Here is a 13,067-nt window from a genome sequence, read left to right as displayed (position 1 = left end):
TGCATTAGACAGGCTGCCTGCCAATAGCACTGGCACAAATGTGCACACACCAGAAAACTATTCAATTGCGTACGGCCCAGTGGAATCAAAGCAGCAGGCCAACAGGAAGGATGGAGTATTGTGTGATTAAGGACATGCTGCTGCAGCTCTTGGGTCCGTAAGGCACCATTCCTGACAGCAAACTCCTGCCAGGCACTTGTAATTCTAGTTTCTATGGCTGGTCTCACCCTACAGCTTCCCACGGTAGTGGATGGAGGGGTGAACACCTCTGATTTTACATGTATGTGCTTAGCACTTTATAGTGTGAAGTGGAATGTTTCTTTTGAAAACGCCGTGTGTCTGACATGGGAGACCGAAAGGCTTTCATCCTTGAAAAGATCCTCTGTTCAGACACTCAGTGTCTAAATCCTCTCTTAACCTCTCTTCATCTCTATTCAGACTGAAGCCATCAGTTTAGGGTCACTATCAGAGCTGCTTTGTCCTTCAGACTCGGGGGCATATCCTCAACATCAGATCAGTGGTCAAATAAAGTGTGTTTATCAACAGTTGATGCTTACACTCTCAAAAAACATCAAACTCAAGCCATTTGAGCCAATTTTACTGTATAGATATTTAAACAGATTCTGAATATAATTGTATTTGGACATTTAGGCCACATTCAAAAACCTTTTCAGATTTAAGTATTTTCTTCCAGCTTGTGTTGCAGTGATTTTATGAAGGCAGTTCATAAAGAGTCTTCACATATGTAAGCATATTCCATTGACAGCCAAAGAGTTTCCAAATGTGTTTTTTCTTAATTGCATTTGGATTTTTTTATTTTTAAAAGAAAACAAAACTTCTATTCTATTCTATCCATTTACTGTTTGGGGGGCCACTGTATCTGTGCATGTGGGTCCAAATCCAAGGCACTATTCCCACAGTGTTCTTCCTATTGTCCTGGGAGAGAGGGAGGGCAACTAATTAAAAAGAGTGGAAAAGAGGAGACAGAGAAACAGACAGAAGGAAGGAGGGAGGAACTGAGGGGGTAAAGATAGAGCGAGATGAGACAGTGGAGAGAAGAGGCTAATTGAAAGGAGAGAAATGACAGAGAGCGAGAGAGAAGGGAGGGCTGATGAGGGGCTGGGATGAGGGGGGTATGGGAGGGTAAGGAAGAGGGAGCCAAAACACTTTGCCAAAGTGCCCAAGTTCAGTCACTTGTGCTGCTGCAGCAGAAAGTGGGAGGACGAGCGTAGCCAGGGTGACTGAGAGGTAGGAAGGGCCAGGAAAAGCAGCAAAAGTGAGAGAAGACAGGACAAGGACTGTCCTTCTCTGGCTTCAAGTCCAGGGGGTCTGGAGATGTCAAAACACGACTACATATAAGAGCAGAAACAAGTACCAGACTTAGTCAGCAAAAGAGGTCTAATAAAAACTCCCAAGCAAGCGTGCTTGTATTGTGGTCGGAGGATAGAGGGAGAAATAGAGAAGTTGGAGAGGAAGAAAAGGAAATAGGGAGGGGCGTGTTCACATTAGAAGGTGGCTGCTTTCCGTACTGCTGCATTTGAAGGACAGAGGAGGAATCCATCATCTGAGATCATCTCAGATCATCTCACACATCTCCATCCATTCAACAGTCCCTTGCAGGGATAGAGGAGGACGGAGGACCCTGTGGCGATGAAGAGACCTCATGATTACAGTTCCCCAGACTCAGACACGGATGAACTGATTGATGTTGGACAGGAAGACAGCTACTGGTGAGGACTTTGAGTGTGTATTATATAATGTGCTCAGTGGTGGTGATATATGGCTGTCAGTGACTCTACTAAACATGCAGAGCTCACACTACTCAGAATTTCTAAAGACTGAATCATGTGTTAAAAAGTGCCATTTATGATGAGTTTAATTAAGTATTCATTGAAATTGACAAGCTATAGCTCTTTTAATGCAAAAATAGCAACTTTGGTTGTCAAAATGCAAGGTGTTTTTTGACAGCTGCATTTTCGACTTTGCGTGGGCCTTAAGAGTTGGTGTTGTTTATAATAATTCATAAAATGTTTAACATTCACAAATTAAGTTATACAAATGCTATATTTGGTTATGAGTTATCCTTTACACTTATTTACATAATTATACTATTTCATTACAAGTATGTACTATAGGGTATAATTACAAGCAACACCAAACCAAACCCTAACCCTAAATATGTAGGAAGAACATATTGTTAATTAATATTACTTGTACTTGTAATTACACTGTAGCGAAGGCACATTGAAATTTTCACTTCTTGATATTTTTTATGTTGTACTTTAATATTTTATGATGCCTTATTATATTCAGCTAGGTTTCACCAAGAAGCATAGATCCTGCATGAGGGGACAGCCAAGTCATGTCCCAAAAATCATCAAATACTACAAACCGAATTCCGGAAAAGTTGGGACGTTTTTTAAATTTTAATAAAATGAAAACTAAAGGAATTTCAAATCACATGAGCCAATATTTTATTCACAATAGAACATAGATAACGTACCAAATGTTTAAACTGAGAAATTTTACACTTTTATCCACTTAATTAGCTCATTTAAAATTTAATGCCTGCTACAGGTCTCAAAAAAGTTGGCACGGGGGCAACAAATGGCTAAAAAAGCAAGCAGTTTTGAAAAGATTCAGCTGGGAGAACATCTAGTGATTAATTAAGTTAATTGATATCAGGTCTGTAACATGATTAGCTATAAAAGCTTTGTCTTAGAGAAGCAGAGTCTCTCAGAAGTAAAGATGGGCAGAGGCTCTCCAATCTGTGAAAGACTGCGTAAAGAAATTGTGGAAAACTTTAAAAACAATGTTCCTCAACGTCAAATTGCAAAGGCTTTGCAAATCTCATCATCTACAGTGCATAACATCATCAAAAGATTCAGAGAAACTGGAGAAATCTCTGTGCGTAAGGGACAAGGCCGGAGACCTTAATTGGATGCCCGTGGTCTTCGGGCTCTCAGACGACACTGCATCACTCATCGGCATGATTGTGTCAATGACATTACTAAATGGGCCCAGGAATACTTTCAGAAACCACTGTCGGTAAACACAATCCGCCGTGCCATCAGCAGATGCCAACTAAAGCTCTATCATGCAAAAAGGAAGCCATATGTGAACATGGTCCAGAAGCGCCGTCGTGTCCTGTGGGCCAAGGCTCATTTAAAATGGACTATTTCAAAGTGGAATAGTGTTTTATGGTCAGACGAGTCCAAATTTGACATTCTTGTTGGAAATCACGTACGCCGTGTCCTCCGGGCTAAAGAGGAGGGAGACCTTCCAGCATGTTATCAGCGTTCAGTTCAAAAGCCAGCATCTCTGATGGTATGGGGGTGCATAAGTGCATACGGTATGGGCAGCTTGCATGTTTTGGAAGGCTCTGTGAATGCTGAAAGGTATATAAAGGTTTTAGAGCAACATATGCTTCCCTCCAAACAACGCCTATTTCAGGGAAGGCCTTGTTTATTTCAGCAGGACAATGCAAAACCACATACTGCAGCTATAACAACAGCATGGCTTCGTCGTAGAAGAGTCCGGGTGCTAACCTGGCCTGCCTGCAGTCCAGATCTTTCACCTATAGAGAACATTTGGCGCATCATTAAACGAAAAATACGTCAAAGACGACCACGAACTCTTCAGAGGCTGGAAATCTATATAAGGCAAGAATGGGACCAAATTCCAACAGCAAAACTCCAGCAACTCATAGCCTCAATGCCCAGACGTCTTCAAACTGTTTTGAAAAGAAAAGGAGATGGTAAACATGCCCCGTCCCAACTATTTTGAGACCTGTAGCAGAAATCAAAATTGAAATGAGCTCATTTTGTGCATAAAATTTAAACTTTCTCAGTTTAAACATTTGCTATGTTATCTATGTTCTATTGTGAATAAAATATTGGCTCATGTGATTTGAAAGTCTTTTAGTTTTCATTTTATTAAAATTTAAAAAACGTCCCAACTTTTCCGGAATTCGGGTTGTACAACCAAGATTCTACAGAAAATGTCATGTTGTTGTCCCTCCCTTATTAGTGCATATCACTGGCATCTACACTATTCCTGATAGTTGAGTACGATGACACGGGAGTTTATGTGAGCAGACCCACATTGTCAAAATCATGCACAGGGCCAGTGTCTAGCTGATGGAGGCCCATAATGATCTTATTTGTCTTAGTCTTGAGAGGCGTATCTTCCTATTGCTGTGCCACTGATGAGAATTAAGCTCAGCATGCTTTTTCCTTCTCTGTCTGTTTTGCATTTTTCTCGCAGTTGCATTTAGTCTTTTTGATGCAGTATTTTCAAAGCTGTGACCCAAATCAAAAGCAGACTTAAGACGCATGTAGCCGCCGTTTGGTCCTTTTGAATTGTGCCCTACGATGACCAATGGTTTCTCATCTTATTGCATTCGAAAAACTTTTAACCAGAATGCAAAAACTCTATTTCTGTAGGACAATTTCTATTTCTTATTTCTGTAACTACTCTTCTTTTTGGACTAGACTCTTTTCCTCTAAACAAACCTAATGTCTGTGCATTAAGCCTCTTAATGTTAAAAGGAATTACAATATGATAAAAAAATAATAGTTATGCATGGAAGTCAAAGTAAAAGCAAAACAAACACTGTCATTCTGCTGGCAGAGCACAGAAAGTGCTCATGCAAACCAGATCCACATTGAAGGATAATACCATGTATTGATGTGCTCAAAGTGCATGCAAAAGCCACCATTTCAGCCTGCCCTGCAGATATGTAATCATCATGTCTTTTGAGCTTAAAAAGAAAATGCTTTCGTACTATGCAAAAACCATAACATATCAGCCATCTGACAATAATGTCCAAAAACGCGTTAAACCAAAATAATCTTGTTTTCTGTTTACCCTGGTCCTCCCGTGTCTAGCAGTTCCCCAAGACAAATTAGATTGGGTTTGATGATGTGCAACAGCGTTTCTGCATTGTATTAAGTACAGTAATGACAACAATATGCATTGACATCAAAGCTTCAATCTGTCCCTTCCCCGCTCGCTCTTTCTCTTGATCAGCCCTGTCACTGGGTCCATGTCTCCAGGCAGTACCTCACAGATCCTGGCTCGCAAGAAGAGAAGAGGGGTGAGTTTACGTCAATCTAGCTTTGTTTTTCCCCTGCTTGTTCAAGAACAGACCAAATATATAATTTGGATATGATCTCGGTACAAGGTCTCTTCTGTGAATGCTGGCCTCTTTAAAAACTCCCTGCAACATGACCCTCTGCAGCAACATGCATTTGTACAGTTTAAGCCCTCTTGTCTGACTTTGATTTGTCATTTTTTTCTCTTTGACTTGGTATTTTTTTCCAAAATCTGATTTTAGAAATGCTGCAACTAAAGCCTCGGCCACAAAAATAAACCAGTTAGCAACTGCCTTTAACTTCAAATTGTTGCTATCTTTAAATTGATTCTGCTGGATTCCACAGATAATTGAGAAGAGACGCAGGGACAGGATCAACCACAGTCTGTCAGAGCTCAGGAGACTCGTACCCAGTGCTTTCGAGAAACAGGTAAGATGATCAGACTGAACGCCACAGGAACAGTTAGATGCTTTAAATTTTCAAAACAGCTGAGTGGACAGAGTTTAAACGTACAGTAACAATAAAATAATAATAATAATAATAATAATTTAAAACTAAAACCAGTTCATTTTTCCCAGGGCTCCTCTAAACTGGAGAAAGCTGAGATTCTTCAGATGACAGTGGATCATCTGAAACTGCTGCATTCCATGGGCGGCAAAGGTAAGAGAAGATATTGAGCAGGAGAACCTTCATGACCGTATACAGTGTTACTGCTACTATAACTATTGCTCATCCTTTGGGTTATGGATTTTGGCAAGCCCATAACCTCAAATATTCACTTATGATGCCCTGTTGAGCAACCAGAACAGCTTAGAAACAACACAGGAACATGCTAAAACTTTAGCAAATGCAACAGGAACATCATTCATTGTAACAGTGCATGTTTGCACTTTCAGACACCACTCGAATTTACTTCTTAAAAAGATTTTTAATTTACTCTTTACATGTATTAAAACTTATTTTAATTTGACTGACAATTAAAACTTACAGTGTGTGCTTTTAAAGACTGGTCAGATATCACTAAGATTAATCACAACTGTGCTATTCTATTTTACAGATACTATTTTGCTCTGTTTTAGTGACACAAAAACATAAAAGCCAATTATTTATTCAAGCATAATATTTTTTCACATAATATAGGCCACATCTGGGATCAGTGAGATTTTTTGGATGTTTTAAAAGAAGTCTTTTATGCTCCACAAAGCGCATTTATTTGACCAAAAAAACAAATAACAGTAATAATGTGAAATATAAAAATAACTTTTCTATTTTAATATATTTTTAAAAACATTCTTAAGTGATCCTTGAGAAATAATTCTAATATGCTGATTAACATTTCTACTTATTTTAATTTCTTATTAATATACACAATATTTTTTTTCAGGATTCTTTGATGAACAGAAAGATCAAAAGAACATAATTTAATTGAAATATAAATAAAAAGTAAAAAATAAAATAAATACTGACCCCAAACTTTTAAAAGCTACTACAAATGTCCTTATATATGAAAATGTATAGATATATTTTAGGAAGTAGGTCCCTCAAAAGGTAAACATAATAATTGTGGGTACTCAAATATATAATTTGTTTTCTCTGTCCTAGGCTACTTTGATGCTCGTGCTCTGGCAGTGGACTACAGGACTCTGGGCTTTCGGGAGTGTGTTGGAGAGGTGATAAGATACCTCAGCTCTCTGGAGGGGGTCGAATCCTCAGACCCCATTGGTGCACACCTTGTGTCCCATCTCAGCCACTGCGCCAGTGAGCTGGACCCTCTCCTCCAGAGCCCCGCTTTGCCTTTTCCTCCTTGGCCCTGGCCCTCCTTTCCTCAGCTGACATCCACTTCATCTCCTGCTTTATCTAGCCCGTTTCCCCCTACCACCTGCCGAGATCTGATCCCCCATGGCACCGCTGCCTTGCTGGGCTACCCTTCACCGGCCCTGCGAGTGGGATCTTTGAGCACCCAGGGGGCATTACTGAGTCCAGCGCTGACCCAGGTGCGTCGAATGCCCTCTGTCCCCAGACATCCACACAGACTTCAACAGCACTCACCTGATGGACCCACAATCCCTTCATCCTCCTCATCCTCCTCCCCTCCCCAGATTTCCTTCAGACCCTTTGCCCCTCTGGGGTCTCAAGCCCCAGGCCGCAGGGGTTTGGGCACCTCCAGTAAGTCTGGACAGGCCTGGGGCACAGAGATTGGGGCATTCTGAATCAGAAGTTTGGAGTTTATGACAGCCTGAAAGGAAAAAAAACATTTCTTGGTCATTCAGACTTATTTATGACCATTACTGCCTTTTAAAGGAACTACAAAGCATTGAACAATTAAAATAAAATGTGTTTTCAGTTGAATCTACTGTTCCAACATTTAAACTCTCAGATGAAACAGATACAAAAGCTGTCACTGGGGTGATGCCCTTTTAAAAGATACACCTTGGTACTCCTAAAGGGTGCATATTAGTACATAAATACATATTAGTATATACCGACTGACTGCTTTTGTATTTTTTTTCGGAGAGTTTAGAAATAATTGAACAAAACTTTTTAGTTGTTTGTGATTTTTCTGCTTACAAAGAAAAATAGGATGGGAATGACATGGACTGTAGAATTTAAGTGTAAAATCAATTAAATGCATCTATCAGAATGACGGGATGAGTTAAAAGAATGGCTCAAAGCAATTTAGTGATAGGAAATTGGATTTTGAGATCCATATACCGGAACTTTCTAGAATGTATTTTTATTAGTGTACTTGTTTACTCAGTCATTTATACATTCACTTGGATTCTGACATGATATATCATACATCTGAGATGGAAATTCTTGAGAAGATTACATAAAGACAAATTAAATGTGCCTTGTTAAAACAGTGTTCCTCTTGTTCACTTACTTCCAGAAGATGGCAGCACTCGAACAAACTCACAAACTCACTCTCTCAAGGCAGGGCCATGTGTGCAGAATTTTGTGAAAGTGAGTTCCCTTTTCCTGAATCCCATGATCAGAGGAAAACTATTAGCAATGTTATGTTTTTTTTTTTATTCTATACTGGACACCCAGTTCTTTTATCAAAAAGTCAATAAAAAAAAAATAATATATATATATATATATATACAAATCTCGCAGACTACTCTAACTTGCATCATAACTAAATTTTATTACCAATATTTTGTTCAATTGACTTTCCTTAAAAATAACAATTAAAAATCCATTAAAAAAAACGCTTATAAAATTTCAAGGGGAGGTCTAATGCTATTTCATGCATTCTGACATACAGTTAAAGAGTTGAATCCTCATGCTAAACGTGGCCAAAGATTTAATAAACGAGTTGTATGATGGAGTATTTTTGTGCCAAATACACTGCTTCAGGGTTTGTTAAAGTAGTGTAAAGCTGTCTTTTATAAATCTGGTAAGACTAAAGACTCGTTGGAAATATTAAGGATGAAATACTTATCTATAGGTACTAAAGATTAAAATGAGAATGGCATAAACTGTGTGTGTGTTATGTCCCCTTTAAAGAAGAGATGGACTCACCAAGTAGGTGTACACAAGGTGACTCTTATCTGAAAGACTCTTCTGGGTGCTGTAAGAGTAAGGTGCCATTTAGAGCATCTTGTTTCCTTTAGCTGTCTCCAGTGATGGTGATGAGAACACTGCGGTACAGCGGCCACTCAGTGAAAACATAGGCGCCGATTTATGTTTTTCTCCGTCGGTGCTCAAGGGCGCACGCCATTTAAAAAATAAAAAAATAGACTAGGCTATTCAAAAAATATTGCATTTCAGAACCTTAGGCTAACGGACAGCGGCCGATACAAACAAACACAACAGCGTCACTTCTCAAAAATACGAACAGGATTGGAGATGAAAAGTTTAGCTGACACGTAACCGCTAATGCGTTCAGCTTCTTGGGAAATTAATGTTTTGTAAATATTGATTAAAAAACTATTGCGAAAGGACAGCGTTTCCATTAACCGATTGTTGCGACTAAAATAATGAGTTTCTGGGAATGTCTACCTCATTTATGTTTCGAGGTTTCTTTTGATAGTGGCATGGCTTTTCTTTGAGGTTTCGAATCCATTATTCATATAGGCTAAAAAAATATTTTTTTATTTTATGTATTTAACAAAGAACTCGTATTCTGTCCAAAAGTAGGCTACTTTTGTGTCCATTAGTTTTTCCTCTTTTAAACCGTATATAGGCCTATACTTGAGCAGAAAAATGTTCCCATTTAAACCCTGTTACAAACTTTAAGGAGTCTAGGGAATGTACCGTAACATTTACATATTAACGTACTGCTGGGTATGAAATGAGGTGGAAGAACATGACAGACAAAACTTTGAAAGAGAAAAAATACTGGACGTTTATTCACAAAAAGCCAAAGCCACTAGATCCAGTAAAATAACAATAATAATGTGCGCTATGTACAAGGTGAAAATGTAAACAAACAAACAATAAAATGGGAAAAGAACGAAAGCGGCGCCAAAGGAAAGAACAAAATATAAGAAAACAATCCTTAATCTAAACCTAATCTAACCCATTGGCGCCCCCAGAAAATGTTAACAGGGGTGGCCAAATGAGGCCACAGTAAATTTTGGGGGTGGCACATTAAAATAAAGAAAAAAATTAAGGGTTTGCAATATAGACAAAAAGTTATATCTCTGTGAGTTCTAGGATTTTATCGATAACGATAATTACACTATTTTGCTGAGTGTTATTGTGCTGATATCTTATTTTTAATTGTGCTTTTTTTTTTACCTTTACACCATTGTTTCTAAAAGTGTGCACCATATTTTAGGTCAAATACTTGCATTTGGGCTGTTACCAAGCAAATGCAATCAGTATCAACAAAATTGATCTTTGCAATGTAGATAAAACAGAAGCTGCATCTGAAGTGCCATTTAGATGTTTTTACACACTGTTTAATGCAGCTCCGTGGAACATGAAATACTTTAACCTGCAGTTACAAATTAATAAATAATGTTTTGATATTTTAAAGATAAAACATTGAAAACTGATGTTTGAAATTATTTAAAAAATGAAAAGGTTCCATTAAATGTGAAATTAAAACCGCCAATAGGTGGCAGCGAGTTACTGTTAATAAGTGAGTCATTGCGATTGAACCGAATCATTTAAACGGTTGATTCATTCAGGAACGAAACACTTTAATGTTGCTCAGACAGGGCCGGCCCTGACCAATTTGCTGCCCTAGGAAAGATTTTACCTGGCGCCCCATGCATCACAGCCCATTTCACCCTGTCATTGTGTTCATGATTTAGCATATATGTATATATATATATATATATATATATATATATATATATATATATACACACACACACACATTACAGCAGAACTGTTTCCAACACTCATAATAAATCATCATATTAGAATGATTTCTAAAGGATCATGTGATAGACCGGATGTCACATATGACACTGAAGAATGGTAATGATGCTGAAAATTCAGCTTTGCATCACAGAAATAAATGATAATTTAAAGTATAATAAATTGAAAACAAATTATTTTAAATTGTAATAATATGTCACAATATTAAATTTTTTTCTGTATTTTTGATCAAATAAATGCAGGCTTGATGAGCAGAAGAAACTTCTTTCAAAAACATTAAAAATAGTAATGTTTCCAAACTTTTGGCCTGTACTGTATCCCCTGCACAACTGTAGAGTAAAACATTAATAAAAAAGTGATAATAAAAAATGCGTCTTAAAACTGACATGATTGTACAAAATCACAGTCTGGGGACTCAGAACTCAGAACAACTGCTAACATTAAGTTTAAGGTAAAAATAACTGCAATGAAATTATAGTATCTTACTCCTATGCAATAAATTGTTCTTTCACTGCATCTCTTTACCTCTGTCTTTATCCTCTTCTCTTCTTTTTTGCACTGTATCTATCGCAGACTATGCTCATTTATAATGTGTCATGTAAATTCGGCCTTCCGTCACAATCAGGAAACTTTCACCGTGTCTAGAACTGGCGCGAGCTGCCAGGCCCGTTTCTACGAGCTGTGTGTTAACAAAAGCAGTGCTGTCTACATTGGATGCGGCGTCGGGCACGCTACACAACAAATTACCAACAACTGATCGCGCGCGCGCTCTGTTTCTAACGCACTTCAAGCACTCAATGGGCGGGGGAAGATTGAAGATCCGGACTTTTTTTTTTTTTTTTTTGCTTTATTTGGTAGTATTTCGAATTAATGGTTTTTAAATAGTAGCCTATTATAAAAAAAAAATATGTAAAAAAAAAATTCACTCGTTCACTCATTCTGGCGCCCCTATGGATGAGTGGCGCCCTTAGCATTTGCCTATACCGCCTATGCCGCGGGCCGGCCCTGTGCTCAGAGACGCAAAACTGTGGCTGCAGCAGGTGCTGCACTTTTTTTTTTCACTTCTTAAACTATTGTGAATTTACATTCTGCATTTAAATTAATAGGACCCACTGTAAATAATCCTAGGGGTGGCCGCAGGGGTGGCCACTGGCCAGAGTTTATACAGGGGTGGCCTTGGCCACCCCTTGGGGGCGCCCCTGATCTAACCAAAGCAAAATGTAGAAAATAAACCGAAATCTTCAGTGCATCCGGCACCTTAACTAAACTGTCTAACAAAAACAGAAATACAATGTGTGGCGCTCACTTCTTACCTAGTGTGTCTATACAATATGTACAGTGTATATCGCGATATACTGACCTGCGTTCTCTTCCCTCTGTACTACCAGCTGTTACTCAAGGTCCCATAGCGAACGAATAACTCTTAGTCTGATTAATGATTAGTGATTACGGAAAGCAGTAAATGATTACATACTCGCACGGAACTGTATAGTTGGGGATGGGACGTTTTCAGAAACGCTGTGATTGGTTATGTCACTGTCACTGTCAACAACATAACCAATCACAGTGTGGCAGACGCTTCATAGCGCCAACTGCAATGTTTAATTTTAAATAAATGTAGCCTACTGGCAGTCTGGCACTGGCACACGTGGGTGCTCATTTTCCGTGGGTGCTCGGTATTTTCCGTGGGTGCTCGAGCCCCGGAGCACCCACGGTATCGGCGCCTATGAGTGAAAACATGGTGGCTGCTGGCCCTGATCCTGCAACAGCAAGAGGAGACCAGGCACACCGTGTGTCCTCTCAGTGCCTCTGCCAACCACTCTCCATCTACAGGCTGTAATTAGAGTGAAACCAAACTAACCTGCTCTCTTCAAAACACAAAGAAAACAAAAAAAGGGATCTTGTCGCACACATATCCTCACATTTATACACTGAAGAAACATACTGCTATATAAGAGATAATGTGTTGTATAGTCAAAATCTGACAGTTATTAAAAGGGATAGTTCACCCAAAAATTAAAATTCTGTCAGCATTTACTCACCCTCATGTCGTGTATTAGTTGCTTTCTTATGTTGTACATAAAAGAATATATTCTGAAGATTGTTGGTGATCAAACAGTTGGTGGTTCCCATTGACTTCCATAGTATTTCTTTTCCTACTATGGAAGTATGGTTAGGGTTAGGATTTGGGTTTGACTTAGGGTTAATTGCATGTAATTATGCATAATTAATTGTTACTAATAGTTAAAACATGTAATATGTAACAAGGAGACTTTAAAATAAAGTTATCAAATGGAGAAATATAAAACTATTGGCTTCCACAAACGCATGTATTATCGGTTAACAACCTTGTCACTCACAGTCGATGTGTTGTTATTAAGTCAGTAATCATTAAATCAATGGGACCTTTACTTTATGAACCCATCTGCACAACACTGATTTTTAGGAAATATCTGACAGTCAGAATTAAATATTCTAGAAACTGGTAATGCACACACACACACACACAAAAAGAAACATAATTGTATTAAAGCAAAAGTACAAATGATCACATTCTGTGACAGAGAGCATCCATTATATCTGACTCAGAAAAAGATCAGCTTTCCAGCAACACCACCGGAAAGACAGCATGCA

The 13,067-nt window shown here is 38.6% G+C and overlaps 1 protein-coding gene across 1 annotated transcript; it reads left to right on the top strand.

The window, feature by feature from the left end:
* Positions 1-1,168: 1,168 nt before the first annotated feature.
* heyl (hes related family bHLH transcription factor with YRPW motif like) lies at positions 1,169-7,735 on the top strand. The gene is made up of 5 exons (XM_059510289.1): positions 1,169-1,730; positions 5,032-5,098; positions 5,442-5,525; positions 5,675-5,756; positions 6,699-7,735. Exons 1-5 carry the CDS (start codon positions 1,651-1,653, stop codon positions 7,304-7,306), a joined length of 921 nt encoding a protein of 306 aa, XP_059366272.1. The 5' UTR covers positions 1,169-1,650; the 3' UTR covers positions 7,307-7,735.
* Positions 7,736-13,067: the final 5,332 nt, after the last annotated feature.

This window comes from Carassius carassius, chromosome 25, assembly GCF_963082965.1.
Source record: "Carassius carassius chromosome 25, fCarCar2.1, whole genome shotgun sequence".
Lineage (NCBI taxonomy): Eukaryota > Metazoa > Chordata > Actinopteri > Cypriniformes > Cyprinidae > Carassius > Carassius carassius.
This window is presented reverse-complemented; position numbering and strand designations above follow the sequence as displayed.

What these genes read in the sequence shown, in the direction of transcription:
- heyl (XM_059510289.1), top strand. Translation starts at nt 1,651, where the DNA reads ATGAAGAGACCTCATGATTACAGTTCCCCAGACTCAGACACGGATGAA. An exon ending in GGACAGGAAGACAGCTACTG is followed by an intron (nt 1,731 to 5,031) that starts GTGAGGACTTTG and finishes TCTCTTGATCAG; the next exon opens with CCCTGTCACTGGGTCCATGT. An exon ending in GCATTCCATGGGCGGCAAAG is followed by an intron (nt 5,757 to 6,698) that starts GTAAGAGAAGAT and finishes TCTCTGTCCTAG; the next exon opens with GCTACTTTGATGCTCGTGCT.